This window comes from Perca fluviatilis, chromosome 6, assembly GCF_010015445.1.
Source record: "Perca fluviatilis chromosome 6, GENO_Pfluv_1.0, whole genome shotgun sequence".
In the NCBI taxonomy this organism is placed as follows: domain Eukaryota; kingdom Metazoa; phylum Chordata; class Actinopteri; order Perciformes; family Percidae; genus Perca; species Perca fluviatilis.
The window spans coordinates 43,073,398-43,096,263 of NC_053117.1; the positions used below are offsets into that span (position 1 = coordinate 43,073,398).

Below are 22,866 nucleotides of genomic sequence, written 5' to 3' on the forward strand. Positions count from 1 at the left end.
GCATTAACTAACTTAGATACCCAGTGTAACGTAATGATTAGAAGAGTGCGTTTGTCAACGTTTCTTGCTAGCTGTATGTGTATGAAGCATAGGTATGAAGCCAAATAATCTGCCAGCTAACAGCAGACATATAGCAGTTAGACTAGTTATTCAAAGCTAGCATAACAACCTAATTGTCCACTCAGTGATTTTGAATAATGTGGTTACTATTGGATTATTGTCATTTTAATGGCTTTCAGTCATGTTAGAATATCTTACTTTTTTTTTTTTTTTTTTTTTTTTTTTTTAACGTGTCCCTAAAGATTTTAGTTCAGGTTATAGATTGACTACTTTAAAACAAAGTAAACCATCTAATGTAGGTACAGTCTTTATAGACATCATTATTATTCAATCCAGCGGCTAGTTGTTTTACAAACCCATTAACATAAGGGATGAGAAATGCCATTTGTATTTGATCAAACCCTTTGAAGGTGCATGGTGCTGCCATAATGAGTACACCTGGTGGATTTAGGTAACTTAGTTAACTTCCTTGCTCAAGGAAAGAATGACCTGTTATCCACTTTATCATGTCAGGGATTTATATAAGGTGCTGTAACTTTGTTGCTCCAGAATTAGAGGGCTACCTGTTAGATTATAGCCAATCCACTTCTCCAGACACCACTACAATACTGGGACTAGCCCAAACCATGAAAAACATCCCAAGACCATTATCCTACCTTCAAAATATGTCAATATAATTTTGCCTGCAGTATATAGTGTAGCAAGGTAGTCTTCAGTATGTTTTATAATTACATTTTAGGGGACCCCCCAAGAGTCCTAAGTCATTTTGAACCCTGCTCAGGACGTGACTTTTTGTCTGAAGACAGCGGTGTGGAAAGTGGAACACAAGTCGAGAAAAAGGCATTCAGGATGTCTGATGTTTCAGAGTAGGCTACAGCAATCATAGGCTCCTGTTAATAAAAGTTTGTCAGTGCCATGCTTCAATATTTAAATGGTTTCAACGATGTGGATGAGGTCGTCATAATTGGATGGCCGCCTGTTTTCCTTTGAGCCAGAGTACAACGTTACGGACGAAGAGAGAGAGAGCGGTGAAGGGTGAAGCAGCAGCTGGAGGGCCACGGGACTCGGGATAATGGTAGTGCTCCCATGGGTGCTGTGCCCTGTCTGTTATCACACAACAGGCTTTTTTTTAACCTGTTTTATCATACAGCTCCACTGGAGCTGTTGGGGTTAAGGGCCTTGCTCAAGGGCACTTCAGTGGTGGTAATGAGGGAGGGACAAGCACTGCTCTTTCACTTCCCCCACCCAGATTTAATCCTGCCGGTCTGGGGATTGAGTCCAAAGCTCACTTCTTTAACCTCTCGGCCACCACTGCCCACAATGCTAGCCTACAGTTTCTTGTGGGGACCAGTTCTGTCCAATGCTTCACACACAGTTTCTACTCAGACACTGACAAAAGGTGTAGTGTGTGGACATCGTCAGTGTCCAGAAAACACTGATAATTAACTAAGAAAAAAGACCCTTAGCTGATTAAGACAACACAAATACCAAAACCTGTCATAAAGAGACTGTAGAATGAAATCTGAACTAATGAACATGAATGCACAAACCAATCTGATCAATAACAAATAACAGAGCAGGAACTCTGGTTAAAATATCAGATTTCCTGCAATCTGAACATAGCCTTAGATTGATATCTTCTAACATATGCTAATAGCTGGTCTACAGCACAGCAATATAACGTGTATACAATTATTTATTGTCGTGAATACTCACGTTGTCTTTAACAGGTGCTTGCCGCCACTATCCACCTGAGAACATGTCATGTTTGACCTTGGCCTCAATTTAAGTTTAGTACTTTATACATTCACTTAAATATACCATCATTGCAAATATTGATCAGGAATTCATGGAATTTTGAGCTTTAACACTGATAATTATTTTTTGCTGCTGAAATCATGCGGGAGGACCAGGAAGTGGGCGGTAACTAACCAAATTTGGAATATGTGTGTGAAGCAATGAGTGCAATACCACTCTGAAAGTACGGGGGCGCTAGTGCACACACACACACACACACACACACACACACACACACACACACACACACCTCACACACATCCACTGATTGAAAAACTTGTTTTATGGGCAATGCTAAAAATCACACAGGCTCATTCAGAATGACTTCAGCATTTATTTTAAATGGTTTCCCTTATGGGGACCTAGTTTTTTGTCCCCACACCGCAAGACATCCCCATGACGTGACCCCATGATGTGTAAACCGACTTTTGTCCCCACAACATGATGATTACCAGACACACACACGAACACACACACACACACACACACACACACACACACACACACACACACACACACACACACACACACACACACACACACACACACACACACACACACACACACATCAAACCTTTAAGGAAATCCCTGACAGAGACACCGCTTAAAGGACCTCACCCAGTAAGAGCATGCACCCCATGTAGGCTGAGTCCTTTGCAGCGGCCAGACAGACAGGTAGAGAGACAGGCATGCAGATATATGAAAATACTTCTGGTTAAAAAATTAAAAGGATAAAACCTATGAGAGTAAATCAAAGAGATGATGAAATAATAAGTTTCACACTCTCATGTTGTGAGTATGTTTTTATTTTCTCGGTGGAAACACAAGCTGGATGTTCAGAACCAATCAGAAACACAAGCTTGATGTTTCAGAACCAATCAGAAACCGTTTATCAAACACACAGCTGACTGGAGGAACCCAAACTGAAACAACTGTAAAAACATATTTCAAAATAAGAATCTTCAGTCAGAAACTGACTTTGAGACTCTTATTTTGAAGGCAGCGCGTATTCAGTCAGAGTCGTCGGTGATGTCACTGCCACTGCTGTCGTCATGGTTACTGGAGTTGAAGTCCCTGCAGGTAAACTTTGATCTGAGGGCGCGCTTCCTGTTGTCATGGGAACAAGAACAAGGTCAGACGGAGGTCCTGAAAAACTGCCGAAATATTTTTAGGGAAGTAAAGACTCGTAAAGACCTGCGGTAGAAGAAGTTAGGTCGACTCCTGAAGGGCAGACAGCTGCCTGTCTTCTCATCCTGCAGACAGACAGGTGGACAGACAGACAGTTAGAGAGACAGACAGGTGGACAGACAGATAGAGAGACAGACAGACACACAGACAGACAGGTGGACAGTTAGAGAGAGAGACAGACAGACAAACAGACAGACAGGCAGAGACACAGACAGACAGTTAGAGAGATAGACAGACAGAGAGACAGACAAACAAACAGACAGACAGGCAGAGACACAGACAGACAGTTAGAGAGACAGACAGGTGGACAGACAGGCAGACAGGCAGAGCAACAGACAGACAGTTAGAGAGACAGACAGACACATTTGTGAGAAGAAGCCCAGAGATCAGGACTTATGTGACGAGAGAAGCCCCTGAGAGATAAACTAACAGGTAACTTACCCATGATGCATCAGTGCTGGGCCTGTGTTCAGACTTTGTGGGGCCTCCTCCAGGAGAGTCCTGGTCCTGCAGCGCTGCCACCTCCTCGTTATCCCCCGATCGCTCTCCGCTGAACCCTCCTCACGCTGCTGCCCTTTTTTTTTTTAGTTGTCACATTGATACACAGGTCACATGGAACACAGGTCACATGGTACACAGGTCACATGGTACACAGGTCACATGATACACAGGTCACATGATACACAGGTCACATGGTACACAGGTCACATGATACACAGGTCACATGATACACAGGTCACATGGTACACAGGTCACATGGTACACAGGTCACATGGTACACAGGTCACATGATACAGGTCACATGGTACACAGGTCACATGATACACAGGTCACATGGTACACAGGTCACATGATACACAGGTCACATGATACACAGGTCACATGAACACAGGTCACATGGTACACAGGTCACATGGTACACAGGTCATACGCGATACACAGGTCACATGATACAGGTCACAGTGATACACAGGTCAGCTACGGTCACAGGTCACATGGTACACAGGTCGCATAACACATGGTCACATGATACACAGGTCACATGGTACACAGGTCACATGATACACAGGTCACATGGTGTAATCAGGTCACATGGTACACAGGTCACATGATACACAGGTCACATGGTACACAGGTCACATGATACACAGGTCACATGGTACACAGGTCACATGGTACACAGGTCACATGATACACAGGTCACATGGTACACAGGTCACATGGTACACAGGTCACATGATACACAGGTCACATGGTACACAGGTCACATGGTACACAGGTCACATGGTACACAGGTCAGCTGATACAGGTCACCTGATATGTCCCATTTCCTTCCTGAAGAAGCCCATTGATCAGCATCAGTGTGAATGTGCTGAGTGTGTAACTCATCTCTCTGACTCTCACCTTTAGCAGCACTCTCTGCTGGCTCCTCCTCTTCCTCACTGCTCCTCTCACACTGAGAGAGGGAGAGACCCTTCATCATTACATCATCATCATTACATTATCATCATATCATCATTAACTATCATCCTATCAAAACAGACACACACAGAAACACACAGAAAGACACACACACACAACAAAAAGACACACACACACAGAAACACACGCAGGTACACACAAAAATACACAGAAACACACACAGATACACACAGAAAGACACAGACACACACACACAGATAGATACACACACACACACACACACAAAACACACAGAAAACACGCAGGTACACACAAAAACACATACACACACACAGAAAACAACACACAGATACACAACACAAACAACAACACAAAACACAATAAAACACACAAAATACACAGCAACACACATACACACACAGAAAGACACACAGATACACACATAAAAGACACAACAGACAGAAGCACACAACACAGACACACACAAAAGACACAGAACACACATAAAGACACACAGAAACCCACGTGGTGTGTGTTGCAGGAGAGTCTGCGGAGGCGTGTCCTCAGCTGTAGCTCCTCCCCCTGCGAGCTGAGCAGCAGCAGCTCCAGCCTATCAGATCGCTCTGTCAGCTGTCGGACCGTCTCCCGGTACTGGTCCTTCTCCTGCAGGAGCAGCCGCGCCTCCTCCTGCTGCTCCGTCCGCGACGCCAGAGCCTGGACAGCCAATCACACGCTTTACCTTCATGACATCATCAGCAACACCTTTACAACTACTACTTTGTTTGTGTTTTAGTCTGCAGCCCGGTGGGTTTGGTGGCGGGGATTTCAGGGCTGTCTGCTTGTTTGTGTCTTCCTTTCTTTCTTTTAATTGGACAGGAAAGCTGAGATATGAAAGGGGTGGGGGGGGGGACATGCAGGAAACAGTCTCAGGTCGGACTCTAACCCTGGACCTTCTGCGTCGTGCACATGTGCACCCGTTCTACCAACTGAGCTAACCGGCCACCTTCTGTCTCTTTTTATATATTCTTAAAGGGATACACCACCGTTTGTTGAAATAGGTCTAATCACGGTCTCCTCTAGTTGTAGATAGGTGAAATAGACCGTGATAAGACCTATTTCACCTATCTACAGCTAGAGGAGACCGTGATAAGACCTATTTCACCAATCTACAGCTAGGGGAGACCGTGATAAGACCTATTTCACCTATCTACAGCTAGAGGAGACCGTGATAAGACCTATTTCACCTATCTACAGCTAGAGGAGACCGTGATAAGACCTATTTCACCTATCTACAGCTAGAGGAGACCGTGATAAGACCTATTTCACCTATCTACAGCTAGAGGAGACCGTGATAAGACCTATTTCACCTATCTACAGCTAGAGGAGACCATGATAAGACCTATTTCACCTATCTACAGCTAGAGGAGACCATGATAAGACCTATTTCACCTATCTACAGCTAGAGGAGACCGTGATAAGACCTATTTCACCTATCTACAGCTAGAGGAGACCGTGATAAGACCTATTTCACCTATCTACAGCTAGAGGAGACCGTGATAAGACCTATTTCACCTATCTACAGCTAGAGGAGACCATGATAAGACCTATTTCACCTATCTACAGCTAGAGGAGACCGGATAAGACCTATTTCACCTATCTACAGCTAGGGAGACCATGATAAGACCTATTTCACCTATCTACAGCTAGAGGAGACCATGATAAGACCTATTTCACCTATCTACAGCTAGAGGAGACCGCTGATAAGACCCCATTTCACCTATCTACAGCTAGAGGAGACCATGATAAGACCTATTTCACCTATCTACAGCTAGAGGAGACCATGATAAGACCTATTTCACCTATCTACAGCTAGAGGAGACCGTGATAAGACCTATTTCACCTATCTACAGCTAGAGGAGACCGTGATAAGACCTATTTCACCTATCTACAGCTAGAGGAGACCATGATAAGACCTATTTCACCTATCTACAGCTAGAGGAGACCGTGATAAGACCTATTTCACCTATCTACAGCTAGAGGAGACCGTGATAAGACCTATTTCACCTATCTACAGCTAGAGGAGACCGTGATAAGACCTATTTCACCTATCTACAGCTAGAGGAGACCGTGATAAGACCTATTTCACCTATCTACAGCTAGAGGAGACCGTGATAAGACCTATTTCACCTATCTACAGCTAGAGGAGACCGTGATAAGACCTATTTCACCTATCTACAGCTAGAGGAGACCGTGATAAGACCTATTTCACCTATCTACAGCTAGGGAGACCGTGATAAGACCTATTTCACCTATCTACAGCTAGAGGAGACCATGATAAGACCTATTTCACCTATCTACAGCTAGAGGAGACCGTGATAAGACCTATTTCACCTATCTACAGCTAGAGGAGACCATGATAAGACCTATTTCACCTATCTACAGCTAGAGACAGGGAAGAAAAAAAATAATACATTCACCTATCTACAGCTAGAGGAGACCATGATAAGACCTATTTCACCTATCTACAGCTAGAGGAGACCGTGATAAGCCCTATTTCACCTATCTACAGCTAGAGGAGACCGTGATAAGCCCTATTTCACCTATCTACAGCTAGAGGAGACCGTGATAAGCCCTATTTCACCTATCTACAGCTAGAGGAGACCGTGATAAGACCTATTTCACCTATCTACAGCTAGAGGAGACCGTGATAAGACCTATTTCACCTATCTACAGCTAGGGGAGACCGTGATAAGCCCTATTTCACCTATCTACAGCTAGAGGAGACCGTGATAAGCCCTATTTCACCTATCTACAGCTAGAGGAGACCGTGATAAGACCTATTTCACCTATCTACAGCCGGGTAGACCATGATAAGACCTATTTCACCTATCTACAGCTAGAGGAGACCGTGATAAGACCTATTTCACCTATCTACAGCTAGGGAGACCGTGATAAGACCTATTTCACCTATCTACAGCTAGAGGAGACCTTGATAAGCCTATTTCACCTATCTACAGCTAGGGAAACGTGATAAGCCCTATTTCACCTATCTACAGCTAGAGGAGACCGTGATAAGACCTATTTCACCTATCTACAGCTAGGGGAGACCATGATAAGACCTATTTCACCTATCTACAGCTAGAGGAGACCGTGATAAGCCCTATTTCACCTATCTACAGCTAGGGTAGACCGTGATAAGACCTATTTCACCTATCTACAGCTAGAGGAGACCGTGATAAGACCTATTTCACCTATCTACAGCTAGAGGAGACCGTGATAAGCCCTATTTCACCTATCTACAGCTAGGGTAGACCGTGATAAGACCTATTTCACCTATCTACAGCTAGAGGAGACCGTGATAAGCCCTATTTCACCTATCTACAGCTAGGGAGACCGTGATAAGACCTATTTCACCTATCTACAGCTAGAGGAGACCGTGATAAGAACTATTTCACCTATCTACAGCTAGAGGGAGACCGTGATAAGAACTATTTCACCTATCTACAGCTAGAGGAGACCGTGATAAGCCCTATTTCACCTATCTACAGCTAGAGGAGACCGTGATAAGCCCTATTTCACCTATCTACAGCCAGGGGAGACCGTGATAAGCTATTTCACCTATCTACAGCTAGAGGAGACCGTGATAAGACCTATTTCACCTATCTACAGCCTGGGGAGACCGTGATAAGACCTATTTCACCTATCTACAGCTAGAGGAGACCGCTTGATAAGACCTATTTCACCTATCTACAGCTAGGGAGACCGTGATAAGACCTATTTTACCTATCTACAGCTAGAGGAGACCGTGATAAGACCTATTTCACCTATCTACAGCTAGGGGAGACCGTGATAAGACCTATTTCACCTATCTACAGCTAGAGGAGACCGGATAAGACCTATTTCACCTATCTACAGCTAGAGGAGACCGTGATGCCCTATTTCACCTATCTACAGCTAGAGGACGTGAGAACCCTGACTAAGCCCATTTCACCTATCTACAGCTAGAGGAGACCGTGATAAGACCCTATTTCACCTATCTACAGCTAGAGGAGCGGCCCATCCTATCTACAGCTAGAGCCAAAGCCTATTCCTCACAGCAGGACCGTGATAAGCATCCCATCAGCTAGAGACCGGAAGATTTCATTTCACAGAGGAGACCGTGATAAGCCCTATTTCACCTATCTACAGCTAGAGGAGACCGTGATAAGACCTATTTCACCTATCTACAGCTAGAGGAGACCGTGATAAGCCCTATTTCACCTATCTACAGCTAGAGGAGACCGTGATAAGACCTATTTCACCTATCTACAGCTAGAGGAGACCGTGATAAGACCTATTTCACCTATCTACAGCTAGAGGAGACCGGAATAAGAACTATTTCACCTATCTACAGCTAGAGGAGACCGGAATAAGAACTATTTCACCTATCTACAGCTAGAGGAGACCGTGATAAGACCTATTTCACCTATCTACAGCTAGAGGAGACCGTGATAAGACCTATTTCACCTATCTACAGCCAGGGGAGACCGTGATAAGAACTATTTCACCTATCTACAGCTAGAGGAGACCGTGATAAGCCCTATTTCACCTATCTACAGCTAGGGGAGACCGTGATAAGACCTATTTCACCTATCTACAGCTAGAGGAGACCGTGATAAGACCTATTTCACCTATCTACAGCTAGAGGAGACCGTGATAAGACCTATTTCACCTATCTACAGCTAGAGGAGACCGTGATAAGACCTATTTCAACACACAGTGGCGTCTCCCTTTAACCCTCGTGTTGTTGTCCCGTTGACAACGCAGCTTTTACTCATTCTAGGTCAAAATCAAAACTGTTTTTTGGTCGGTTTTTCGACACTTTTGTGGCTTTTTTGACATTTTGAAGCTTTTTTCCCAAAGTGTTTTGTCACTTTTTCCGATGTCTTTGTCGATTTAATTTTTATTAATTTTTTTGACGTTTTTTCTTTTTTTTAATCAAGTTTTTGAAGCTTTTTCTGATGTCTCTGTCGATTTTTTAAATTTTTTCTTGTTTTTTCCAACGTGTTTGAAGCATTTTTGTCAGTTTTTTCAACCTTCTATCAATTTGTATTCAAATGCTATAAAATCTAATAAAATACCCAAATTAATTGAAAGAATGGAACTGATCATTTATTTTACACTAAAGAACGTTGTACGGAACCATCCACGTTATTTTTTTGGGATAACTTGTTGAAAGAAACACAAATTTTTGATATAGTGAGTAGTCAAATTTGACCCGAGGAAACCGGAGGGTTTGATTTATTGACCTGTTACTGGACCAATGTCAAAGGTTGTTGTTCACATCAGGCACAAAAACATGAGAAGACAGGGTCACACTGGAGGAAACTGAAGCTACGCTTTAAGTAGCAATTGCCCTTAAATACTCAATATTCAACGTGGTTTAATGACTTCACATAAACATACACGCCCACTTCCCCAAAGCCAAGTGGCGTGTTATCTGTACGCATTTTGAGCTATCCACGTGTACGTCTACGGCGGACGTAGACATACACGTGGATAGTTCAAAATGCGTACAGATACTTGGCGTGTAATCGCAAAAAAGCCGCGGTTGAGTTTAGGAAACGTGACACGATCCCCAGTCTCATGGGTGAAAGTCTAGGGACTGCAGATGAAAATTAGCCTGTAAAGCTAAATCTGGCACATTTACATGTTGGACCTTGTACTCATAATAATAATAAAAATAATAATAAAAATAATAATAATAATAATAATAATAATAATAAAAAAAAATAATAATAATAAAAATAATAATAATGTATACTTTATTAATCTCGCAAGGGGAAATTACTATGTTGTCACTCTGTTGTTCTTACATACATTACACACAGGCCTGAATTACACACACCCATGCTCAGTACCTCTACATGCACTAATGGAGAGATGTCATGTTGATTAATGTGCGTTGTTCCTTTCTGATAGGCTGTGTTGATTGACCCATCCTCCCCCCCGACCAACCTCCCTACGCAGATTTTCGCCCTTTCATACTACTCACTACGGCATCATTCACACACAATCACAAGGTAATGTAAGTCAATGGAGGCCAAACGGCGTTGATAAACACGCTAAGAAGCGAGTATGCGTCTTGATAACACGCTAATAATGGCATACGAATTAGCGTGTCATACATATGCCACCTCATGAGATCAGTCTGGAATATTACAATATGATTTACATGAGCCTCTGAAATGTGTCTGAGAACAGAAGATGGACCTGAAAGTTTAAGGTACAACTATCGTCCTGAGAACCCCATTATCCAAAAATGCATCTTCTCACCTTGTCTCTCTCTCGGATCACCTCCTCCAGCTGTCGGAGGGTTTGTTTGTTTCGTTGGCGGTACATCCGGGCGTCTCCCTTCAGCTGAGCACACAGCAGCTGCAACTCCTCCTTCTCCTCCACGCTCTGAAACAAACGCACCCAGGAGAGACTGTTTACACCCGGCAACATCTGGAAACAAGCGCACCCACAGACTCTTTACACCTGACAACATCTGGAAACAAATGCACCCAGCACAGACTGTTCTCTTTGGATGCTTTTATATAGTATATAATACTGTATCTGAAGTCTCTTTTATATAGACCTTAGTGGTCCCTAATACTGTATCTGAAGTCTCTTTTATATAGACCTTAGTGGTCCCCTAATACTGTATCTGAAGTCTCTTTATATAATAATAATAATAAATTGAATTTATATAGACCTTAGTGGTCCCCTAATACTGTATCTGAAGTCTCTTTTATATAGGCCTTAGTGGTCCCCTAATACTGTATCTGAAGTCTCTTTTATATAGACCTTAGTGGTCCCCTAATACTGTATCTGAAGTCTCTTTTATATAGACCTTAGTGGTCCCCTAATACTGTATCTGAAGTCTCTTTTATATAGGCCTTAGTGGTCCCCTAATACTGTATCTGAAGTCTCTTTTATATAGACCTTAGTGGTCCCCTAATACTGTATCTGAAGTCTCTTTATATAGACCTTAGTGGTCCCCTAATACTGTATCTGAAGTCTCTTTTTATATAGGCGCCTTAGTGGTCCCCTAATACTGTATCTGAAGTCTCTTTTATATAGGCCTTAGTGGTCCCCTAATACTGTATCTGAAGTCTCTTTTATATAGACCTTAGTGGTCCCCTACTGTATCTGAAGTCTCTTTTATATAGACCTTAGTGGTCCCCTAATACTGTATCTGAAGTCTCTTTTATATAGACCTTAGTTGTCCCCTAATACTGTATCTGAAGTCTCTTTTATATAGACCTTAGTGGTCCCCTAATACTGTATCTGAAGTCTCTTTTATATAGACCTTAGTGGTCCCCTAAACTGTATCTGAAGTCTCTTTATATAGGCCTTAGTGGTCCCCTAATACTGTATCTGAAGTCTCTTTTATATAGACCTTAGTGGTCCCCTAATACTGTATCTGAAGTCTCTTTTATATAGACCTTAGTGGTCCCCTAATACTGTATCTGAAGTCTCTTTTATATAGACCTTAGTGGTCCCCTAATACTGTATCTGAAGTCTCTTTATATAGGCCTTAGTGGTCCCCTAATACTGTATCTGAAGTCTCTTTTATATAGACCTTAGTGGTCCCCTAATACTGTATCTGAAGTCTCTTTATATAGACCTTAGTGGTCCCCTAATACGCACCCAGCAGAGACTGTTTATACCCGACAACATCTGGAAACAAACTTCCTGTAGTTCTGCTGTGTTATCGTGTTAACCGTGACACATTCAGGGTCACACTAACTTGTAGGGCTGTGCAATTAATTGAAATGTAATCGTGATTATGATTTCAGCTCCCAATGATCACAAAAACCGAATAATCAAGAAAAACGATTATTTTGCTCAGTAAGTTTTGCAAGTAAATTCTCATTTTCACTTGTGTTCTGAATGAAAAAACTACAGTTTAAATAGGAAAAGTATTAAGGCAAATTTCACAGTTCTAGCCGTTTTTTACTTATTTAACTTTTCCCACTGTATTTTTAAGTTTAATAATTGCAACATCTTTCGAAAAGTCAACAAGTAATCGTGTTAAATTATCGAGATTTTAATATTGACCAAAATAATTGTGATTATATTTTTCTTACTTGTATTCTGTGTTTCTACTAGAACATGTTTGGCAGTTTAAATAAACTTAATATTTAAAGCAACACCAAAGAACTTTTCCTCTTCGGTCCCCCTACAGGTTGGAAGCTGAATTGTCCATTGTAGTTTCTTATGTCTCACTGGAACTACAGATCCACTGGCTGATCTGGCTAACTTGTATAGTGCAGTTATAGCCGGTAGAGGAACGTTCACCCTGTTACGAGTTGATGAACCCCTGAAACCACTTTAAGGTACAAAAGAATATTTGGTGTTGCTTTAATCTTCAATACGTGCAAATCAGTATAATAATATAATAATATAACATAATAACCTGTCTGTCTGTATAATAATATATAATAATATAATATAATAACCTGTCTCTCTGTATAATAATATAATAATATAATATAATAAATCTGTCTGTCTGTATAATAATATAATAAATAATAACCTGTCTGTCTGTATAATAATATAATAATATAACATAATAACCTGTCTGTCTGTATAATAATATAATAATATAATATAATAACCTGTCTGTCTGTATAATAATATAATAATATAACATAATAACCTGTCTGTCTGTATAATAATATAATAATATAACATAATAACCTGTCTGTCTGTATAATAATATAATAATATAACATAATAACCTGTCTGTCTGTATAATAATATAATAATATAATATAATAACCTGTCTCTCTGTATAATAATATAATATAATAACCTGTCTGTCTGTATAATAATATAATATAATAACCTGTCTGTCTGTATAATAATATAATAATATAACATAATAACCTGTCTGTCTGTATAATAATATAATATAATAACCTGTCTGTCTGTATAATAATATAATAATATAACATAATAACCTGTCTGTCTGTATAATAATATAATAATATAACATAATAACCTGTCTGTCTGTATAATAATATAATAATATAACATAATAACCTGTCTGTCTGTATAATAATATAATAATATAACATAATAACCTGTCTGTCTGTATAATAATATAATAATATAACATAATAACCTGTCTGTCTGTATTATAATAATATAATATAATAACCTGTCTGTCTGTATAATAATATAATAATATAACATAATAACCTGTCTGTCTGTATAATAATATAATAATATAACATAATAACCTGTCTGTCTGTATAATAATATAGTAATATAACATAATAACCTGTCTGTCTGTATAATAATATAGTAATATAACATAATAACCTGTCTGTCTGTATATGATATAATAATATAATATAATAACCTGTCTGTCTGTATAATAATATAATAATATAATATAATAACCTGTCTGTCTGTATAATAATATAATAATATAACATAATAACCTGTCTGTCTGTATAATAATATAATAATATAACATAATAACCTGTCTGTCTGTATAATAATATAATAATATAACATAATAACCTGTCTGTCTGTATAATAATATAATAATATAACATAATAACCTGTCTGTCTGTATAATAATATAATAATATAACATAATAACCTGTCTGTCTGTATAATGATATAATAATATAACATAATAACCTGTCTGTCTGTATAATAATATAATAATATAATATAATAACCTGTCTGTCTGTATAATAATATAATAATATAACATAATAACCTGTCTGTCTGTATAATAATATAATAATATAACATAATAACCTGTCTGTCTGTATAATAATATAATAATATAACATAATAACCTGTCTGTCTGTATAATAATATAATAATATAACATAATAACCTGTCTGTCTGTATAATGATATAATAATATAATATAATATATTGACCCTGTCTCTCTGCTCCTCGGCTCGGTGCAGGTCTCTCCTCAGTTTAAACACTGACGTCAGGAGGTTCATCTGAACAGGAGCTGGACTCTCTTTCTGCTGCGTCTCCTCCTTCCTATCCTCCTTTTTCTCTTCCTGCGTCTCTTTCTTCTCCTCCTGCGTCTCCTCTTTCTTCTCCTCCAGTCTGTTGAGGTGGGAGAAGTTCTCTCTGGGCAGAACCAGACTCCTGCTCTGAAAATACATATTTTATCATTTTAAAATGGTAACTTATTAATGTTACTTTGTAGAAGACAAATGAAAACAAAACAAAAGATAAAGCAACAAAACTAACAGTGTGTGTGTGTGTATGTGTGTTCTTCTGTGTGTGTGTGTGTAGTGTTGTGTTGTGTTGTGGTATGTGTCTGTTGTGTCTTAGTTGTGTGTGTGTATGTGTGTTAGTCTGTGTGTGTGTGTGTGTGTGTCTGTGTGTGTGTGTGTGTGTGTGTGTGTGTGTAGGTGTGTGTGTGTACCTCCTGCAGTGGCCTCAGGGTACGTTGTTTCAGCAGTCTCACGGTGTGTTTCAGACGCTCCACCTGCACACACACACACACACACACACACACACACACACACACACACACACACACACACACACACACACACACAAAGATTTTTGTCAATACAGTACCAACAGAAACATAACCCTGAATGGATATTTCTAGAGCTCCAAATATTTCTACAAAGAAATCTGCAGTTTACAGAAAATTCATATATAGTACCTATCACATATTACATACATACACAGTGTGTCATACTGATCAATATACATCACTACTGTGTACTGTCTGTCTGCTGTCTGGGCTGTCTGTGTGTCGTCTGCTGCTTTTGCCTGTTGCCTGCGCCTGCCTGCTGCCGCCTGCCGTCTGCCGTCTGCGTCTGTCTGTCTGTCTGCTGCCTGCCGTGTCTGTCTGTCTGTCTGCCTGTCTGCCTGTCTGCCTGTCTGCCTGTCTGCCTGTCTGTTGTCTGTGGAGCTCACTCTATCTGCATGTCTCTGTGATAGCAGGGGGCCTCTATGTTGTCCACTATCAGGGTAGTAGTTTTTCACCTCGCCACGCCCCCTCCAAGCCATCAGCAGTTCAGCCGCGCCTAGCTGCGTTCACACTCCTACAACAATAACAATAATAATAACACACACACAACAATAATAATAATAATAATAAATAATAATAATAATACACACAACAATAATAATAACAATAATAATAATAATAAACACACAACAATAATAATAACAATAATACAATAACAATAATAATAATAACACAATAACAATAATAATAATAATAATAATAACAATAAAACCAACAATAATAATAATCAACACAATAATAATAACAATAATAACAATAATAATAATACCAATAAAAACACAATAATAATAATCAATAATCACACAATAATAATAATAATACACAATAATAATAACACATCATCATAACAATAACCATAACTTATAATATATAATAATAACACATATCATCTAATACACCAATAATAATAATATCATCAATAATCCAACACATTTCACCCCAAAACACAACAACAATACAATACACATCACAACCACATCACACACATCATCATCAATAACAATAATTATACATCATCATCAACAATAATAACAAATACAACAACAACACAATCATAATAACCATTAATACATCATCATCACACAAACCAATAATATCAACACAATAATAACACACACAATTAATAATAATCAATAATACATAAACACAACAACATAAATAACACACAACACAATCATATCACTAATACAAACATAAATAACACTCTTTAACACAACACCCTTTAACACAAACACAACCCTTTAACATAAACACAACCCTTTAACATAAACACAACCCTTTAACACAACACAACACAACACTAACACAAACACAACGCTTTAACACAAACACAACAATTTAACACAAACACAACCCTTTAACACAACACAACACTTTAACACAAACACAACACTTTAACACAAACATAAACACAACACTTTAACACAAACACAACACTTTAACACAAACACAACACTTTAACACAAACACAACACTTTAACACAAACACAACACTTTAACACAAACACAACACTTTAACACAAACACAACCCTTTAACACAAACACAACATCAACTTTACACAAACACAACGCTTTTAACACAAAACACAACACTTTTAACACAACACAACCCTTTAACACAAACACAACACTTTAACACAAACACAACACTTTAACACAACACAACACTTTAACACAACACAACCCTTTAACACAAACACAACCCTTTAACACAAACACAACCCTTTAACACAAACACAACGCTTTAACACAAACACAACCCTTTAACACAAACACAACCCTTTAACACAACACAACCCTTTAACACAAACACAACACTTAAACATAACACAACACTTTAACACAAACACAACGCTTTAACACAAACACAACACTTTAACATAACACAACACTTTAACACAAACACAACACTTTAACACAAACACAACACTTAAACATAACACAACACTTAAACACAAAGTGTTGGGGAGTAACGGAATACATGTAACGGTGTTACGTATTCAGAATATAAGTTATGAGTAACTGTATTCCGTTACAGTTACAATTTAAATAGTTGGTATTTAGAATACAGTTACATTGTTGAAACCAATGGATTACATGACGATACTTCTCTGTTTTCACGAGTTTATTCCCTCTCTGAATAAATTATGCATTTCCCAAAAGCCCCGATATGAAAACAAAAAAATTTGCGGTTTGCGTGATCAGTCACAATGGAGTCGGAACCAGCACAACAGAGCCAGGAGAGGAATGGTTTCTATCTCGGAAATTCAAACAGCATTTCACATTAAAGAAAGAGAAGGGAGAACGAAATATAACTGTGCAGTGCAGCCTCTGCTTGCCAGCAACCAACCTCCTTACAGCGTCCAAATTACTCCTATTATTTTAGGTAATTATTAGAGTAAGTTATTTTAATTAGCCAAGGTAGTCGTCTGCTGTAGTTTAACTGGTCACCTTGCTATTTTATAGTTGTATCAGGTAGCTAACTGCAACTTTACATTTTCCTCTGTGCTGATTTACCTGCCCCAGAGCTGTTGAAAGACTAGCGCCGTTTGACATGCTAGCTAACGTTAGCTAAAATTAGCTCGTGGTAGCTTAGACTGCGGTTAGAGTTTTGTAGTATGCAGTTTGGGACTACAAATACAACAATCAGCTTGTTCGGGTACTTGTTATTAAAGGTACTGTGGAAGCTCTTATATGTTTAAATTCCTTCCATGCAAATGGGTTCAGGATAGTGCTAAAACAATTTCAGTGTTATTAATTTGTGCTCTTTCTGTCTTTCTTTATTTTAGAGGACGCATTCCAGTGTCTTGCAAAGAGCAGAAATGGCATCAGATGATGGTGGTGAACCGAGTGCCACGCCCACCACACCTCCTCTCAAACAAGCAGACTCAGCACCTCAGCCATCACCCAAAGGGAAGTAAACTCCTCGGTTCTTCAGTTCAGAATTTCAGATGTGCAGTCCTGAAAACCACGTACACCATCAGACTGGCTGACAAAATCTCCCTGGACTCTCCATGTGTTGCATGGGGAGTACCAACTCCTGCCCTCCGGGGGGCGCTATAGGGTCCCAGACTACAGAAAGAACAAATATATAAACACTCATTTGTTCCTCTGTCAATATCTCTGCTGAATCAACACAGGATAGCAAATAAGTGATAGTCCCCCCCCCCACTTTCACTTTTATCTATATATTTAGGGCTATTTAAAACCACTCTTGCAGAGCAGGGCCCCCCTAATATTAATTAATTATATATTTATGTTTTATTGATGCCTCTATGTTTTTAACTCTTTGATTTTAGGTTGTTGTGTTGTAATTGTTGGAGCTTGTATTGCAAGACAAATTTCCGTGTATACGGACAATAAAGTGCTATCTATCTATCTATCTATCTATCTATCTGTCTATCTATCTATCTATCTGTCTATCTGTCTATCTATCTATCTGTCTGTCTATCTATCTATCTATCTATCTATCTATCTGTCTATCTGTCTATCTATCTATCTATCTATCTATCTATCTATCTATCTATCTGTCTATCTATCTATCTATCTATCTATCTATCTATCTATCTGTCTGTCTGTCTATCTATCTATCTATCTATCTATCTATCTATCTATCTATCTAGTCTATCTATCTATCTGTCTGTCTGTCTATCTATCTATCTATCTATCTATCTATCTATCTATCTATCTATCTATCTATCTATCTATCTATCTATCTATCTATCTATCTATGTATGTATCTATCTGTCTGTCTGTCTGTCTGTCTATCTATCTATCTATCTATCTATCTATCTATCTATCTATCTATCTATCTATCTATCTATCTATCTATCTATCTATCTATCTATCTATTTATGTATGTATCTATCTGTTGTCTGTCTGTTATCTATCTATCTATCTATCTATCTATCTATCTATCTATCTATCTATCTATCTATCTATCTATGTATGTATGTATGTCTGTATCTATCTATCTATGTATGTATGTATGTATGTATCTATCTATCTGTCTATCTATCTATCTATCTATCTATCTATCTATCTATCTATCTATCTATCTATTTTCATTAGTGCAGAATGCCTGATTCCGTGAGATGATTGCAGGAATTAGTGGGGGTAGGACACCCATGTGCAGAAAAACATTGATGCAGCGCATTGAAAGGGGATTTCAAAATATGAAGGAGGAACTTCCTGAAACTCTTCAGGAAGTTCAAACCGTGTGCACAACAGCAGATATATATGGACGGCTCATCATAGGAGTTTCATGGGAATCACGTGTCACTGGATTGAGCCGGAGACATCAGATCGAAAGTCTGCTGCGTTGGCATGTGAAAGGATAAGGGGCCGCCACACCTATGATGTCATTGCTGCCAAAGTGAGTCAGATTCATGCAGAACTCCAGATCCGAGGCAAAGTTTTAATGTTAAACATACATCTGGAAGGCACAGTGACTCCTTGAGCTTAACTGTACAGCTACCATAGTGGCTAACTTACCTGTAGTAAGCTTATCTTCAATGTGTAAATGTATATATTTTTCACAATTAGGCCAATTTATCTTTGCTATTCAAATGTTGCATTCATATTAAGGTATGTTATTTTAATTTTTGATATATATTTTTTACATAATATAGCATCCCCCCTTAAGGCCTCCAATGAATATGGAGGGTGTGAAATGGATGATGGGATGGATAGCACAGATGATGTGCAGTTTGCTGATGTCTCTGCAGTTCTTCAGGAGGAGCAAGAGGAAGAGGAGCTAAACTTGCCACGACTGATCTTGACATAGTTGCCTCACAGGGCGTTTCTCGAAGATTACACAGAAGTGTAATGTCCTAATGTGCTGCAATCTGGAATAAGGCTCATTGCTCATCAGGTGCTGCTGATGCAATTGAGGAAATTGCCCAAATGAGATGTTTGGTACCTTCAGTGACTAGGTGGAGCTCAGAGTATCACGCAATCGAGAAGTTGATGAGTCTCACTGAGAGTCAGCTCGATGGAATCTGTGACCAGCTCAAAGTGGCCAAACTGCTTCCTCAAGAGACAGTGTTCCTAAAAGAGTACACAGCCATTCTGAAACCTCTTGCCCACTCCATCAACCTGCTCCAGGGAGGAAAGAGCTGGCACTTTGGGTACATACTCACCATTCTCAGTCTAAAAGCCAAGTTAGCTGAAAAGTTGACCCACGTGCTGTTCTAAAAGCCACTGACACTCGATCTGGGCAGCTGTTGGCCTCCCATGAGGCAAGGATCGCGGCTTCCACCATCCCAAAGTTTACGACTGTGGTGGCTTGCTGATGAAGAGAGGGGAGCCATGGAAACAGCAAAGGTCCAGAGACTGGTCTTCTTCACACAGAGCCTTCTGAGGATACCGGCACAGTCTGAGGAGATCCAGAAGATGATGACATCTTCTTCACGTTTGAGACAGCACAGATGACAAATTCATCAGCGGAGGAAGAGGAGCAGGGGTATCTCCAGGATCCAGACAAGTCACTGGCCTCATTGAAGATGTATCCAATGATCAGAGCCCTCTTCTTAAAGTTCTATCCTACTCTGCCATCAAGAGCTCCTGCTTTTTAGCCAGGGAGGACTTCACTCCACATCGTAACACAATGACAGATAAGCACTTTGAGCAGGCTCTCCTGCTGCCATACAACCAGCATTAGTTGACATTTAGAGTAGGGGGGTCAAACCATATTGGTCTTTAGGTTCACCGGCAATTGACAACCTCCTTATTCTTGTAAAACCAATTCTTGTCTTTTTTTCACCTTCCGCCTACTGCAAATGTTTTGCACCCTATGTTATGTACAGCTTTGATATTTTGGAACGGTTTTTGCTGCTAGCCTTTGTTGTTACATTACCAAGAAGGAATGTTGGTTTTTTTTGTGTGGGTAAAATGATATTTGGTGGCATAGTTTAATTCGTGTTATCAGTGTCATTCCTAATGACAGAACATTAATGTGAATACAGTCAGCTGTAACAATCATTTCTTATGGAATGTTTCACATCATCCTTTTATGTTTTATCCTGTAAGAGTTTCCTTCTGGTGCTTTTTATTTGGAGAAGGGTGCTCAGCGTGTTTATCCGCCAGTTCTTTTCTTTTCCCGTCCCTGTCAGGACAGACTTTTACAGAATAAAAGAAATCATAAAAACTGCGTTAGTGCGCGATCAAATAATTGTCGTCGTTATTTAGCGATAATAACGAGTTAACCTGCCCAGCCCTACGCTACATTTTCATTTATTCTGTAACGGAATACGATCCCAATACTGAACACACCTTAACCCAAACACAGACAGACAGGCAGACAGACAGACAGACAGACAGGCAGACAGGCAGACAGACAGGCAGGCAGACAGACAGACAGGCAGACAGGCAGACAGACAGACAGACAGACAGGCAGACAGACAGGCAGGCAGACAGACAGACAGACAGACAGGCAGACAGACAGACAGACAGGCAGGCAGGCAGGCAGACAGACAGACAGACAGACAGACAGGCAGGCAGACAGGCAGACAGGCAGACAGACAGACAGACAGACAGACAGACAGGCAGCAGTACAACAGCAGACAGACAGCAGGCAGACAGACACAGTAACCTTCTTTGGCGACGAGCAGCCGCTGGCGGCGCCTCCCCTGCAGCTCTGCAGGCGCCATCCTATATCAAGAACTGGGTCAGACCAGGTAAAAAGGCCAGTACAAGATTCACCTGCTGTATCTACACACAGAGAGACAGACAGGCAGTCAGACCAGATTCACCTGCTGTATCTACACACAGAGAGACAGACAGGCAGTCAGACCAGATTCACCTGCTGTATCTACACACAGAGAGACAGACAGGCAGTCAGACCAGATTCACCTGCTGTATCTACACACAGAGAGACAGACAGGCAGTCAGACCAGATTCACCTGCTGTATCTAAACACAGAGAGACAAACAGGCAGGCAGAGAGACAGACAGACAGGCAGTCAGAGAGACAGACAAAGAGACAGACAGAGAGTCAGACAGAGACAGACAGGCAGTCAGAGAGACAGACAGAGAGACAGAGAGAGAGACAGACAGAGAGACAGGCAGTCAGAGAGACAGACAGACAGACAGACAGACAGGCAGGCAGGCAGACAGACACACAGACAGACATACAGACAGACAGACAGACAGGCAGGCAGACAGACACACAGACAGGCAGACAGACAGACAGGCATGCAGGCAGGCAGGCAGGCAGGCAGGCAGACAGGCAGACAGACAGGCAGGCAGAGAGACAGAGAGACAGGCAGACAGACAGACAGAGAGACAGGCAGACAGACAGACAGACAGAGAGACAGGCAGACAGAGAGACAGGCAGACAGACAGAGAGACAGACAGGCAGGCAGACAGCCTGACCTATGAGGATGCTGAAGGTCTTGTTGGGTTCCTTCCCTGTGATGCGGCTGTACAGCTGAGGATAGTCCAGCTCCAGACTCTCCAGGAACGCTGTGTAACCTTTGACCCCGGTCCTCTGCAGGATGTCCAGCAGGGCTCCTGTAGGGACGTGACATCACTGAGATACTGCCGTGTGATTGGCTGTTACCTTTCATTCATTCAAACAGATCTGCAGATACCGCCCTGTGATTGGCTGTTCCTTTCATTCATTCAAACAGATCTGCAGATACCGCCCTGTGATTGGCTGTTCCTTCCTTCATTCATTCAAACAGATCTGCTTCTTACCGACTTTCCTCCTCCTGATGACGAGGCCGGGGTCGTTGAAGAGCTGCTCCTCATCCTCAGCACTGATCACCTGACACACACACACACACACACACAGACACACACACACACACAGACACACACACAAAGACACAGAGACACAG

General features: G+C 40.4%; 1 protein-coding gene across 1 annotated transcript in view; it reads right to left on the reverse strand.

The window, feature by feature from the left end:
* Nucleotides 1-2,832: 2,832 nt before the first annotated feature.
* The window catches only part of card9 (caspase recruitment domain family, member 9), a 22,936-nt gene continuing 2,902 nt past the window's right edge, over nucleotides 2,833-22,866 (reverse strand). The window contains exons 2-16 of the mRNA XM_039804068.1: nucleotides 22,724-22,793; nucleotides 22,400-22,537; nucleotides 21,908-21,937; nucleotides 21,779-21,787; nucleotides 20,234-20,433; nucleotides 20,006-20,075; nucleotides 15,413-15,457; nucleotides 14,906-14,970; nucleotides 14,400-14,627; nucleotides 10,783-10,908; nucleotides 4,993-5,181; nucleotides 4,312-4,501; nucleotides 3,487-3,602; nucleotides 3,052-3,110; nucleotides 2,833-2,964 (exon numbers count right to left, since the gene is read on the reverse strand). Of these exons, the coding sequence (XP_039660002.1) occupies nucleotides 2,868-2,964; nucleotides 3,052-3,110; nucleotides 3,487-3,602; nucleotides 4,312-4,501; nucleotides 4,993-5,181; nucleotides 10,783-10,908; nucleotides 14,400-14,627; nucleotides 14,906-14,970; nucleotides 15,413-15,457; nucleotides 20,006-20,075; nucleotides 20,234-20,433; nucleotides 21,779-21,787; nucleotides 21,908-21,937; nucleotides 22,400-22,537; nucleotides 22,724-22,793 (1,632 nt within the window). The 3' untranslated portion in view covers nucleotides 2,833-2,867. The remainder of the gene's footprint in view (nucleotides 2,965-3,051; nucleotides 3,111-3,486; nucleotides 3,603-4,311; nucleotides 4,502-4,992; nucleotides 5,182-10,782; nucleotides 10,909-14,399; nucleotides 14,628-14,905; nucleotides 14,971-15,412; nucleotides 15,458-20,005; nucleotides 20,076-20,233; nucleotides 20,434-21,778; nucleotides 21,788-21,907; nucleotides 21,938-22,399; nucleotides 22,538-22,723; nucleotides 22,794-22,866) is intronic.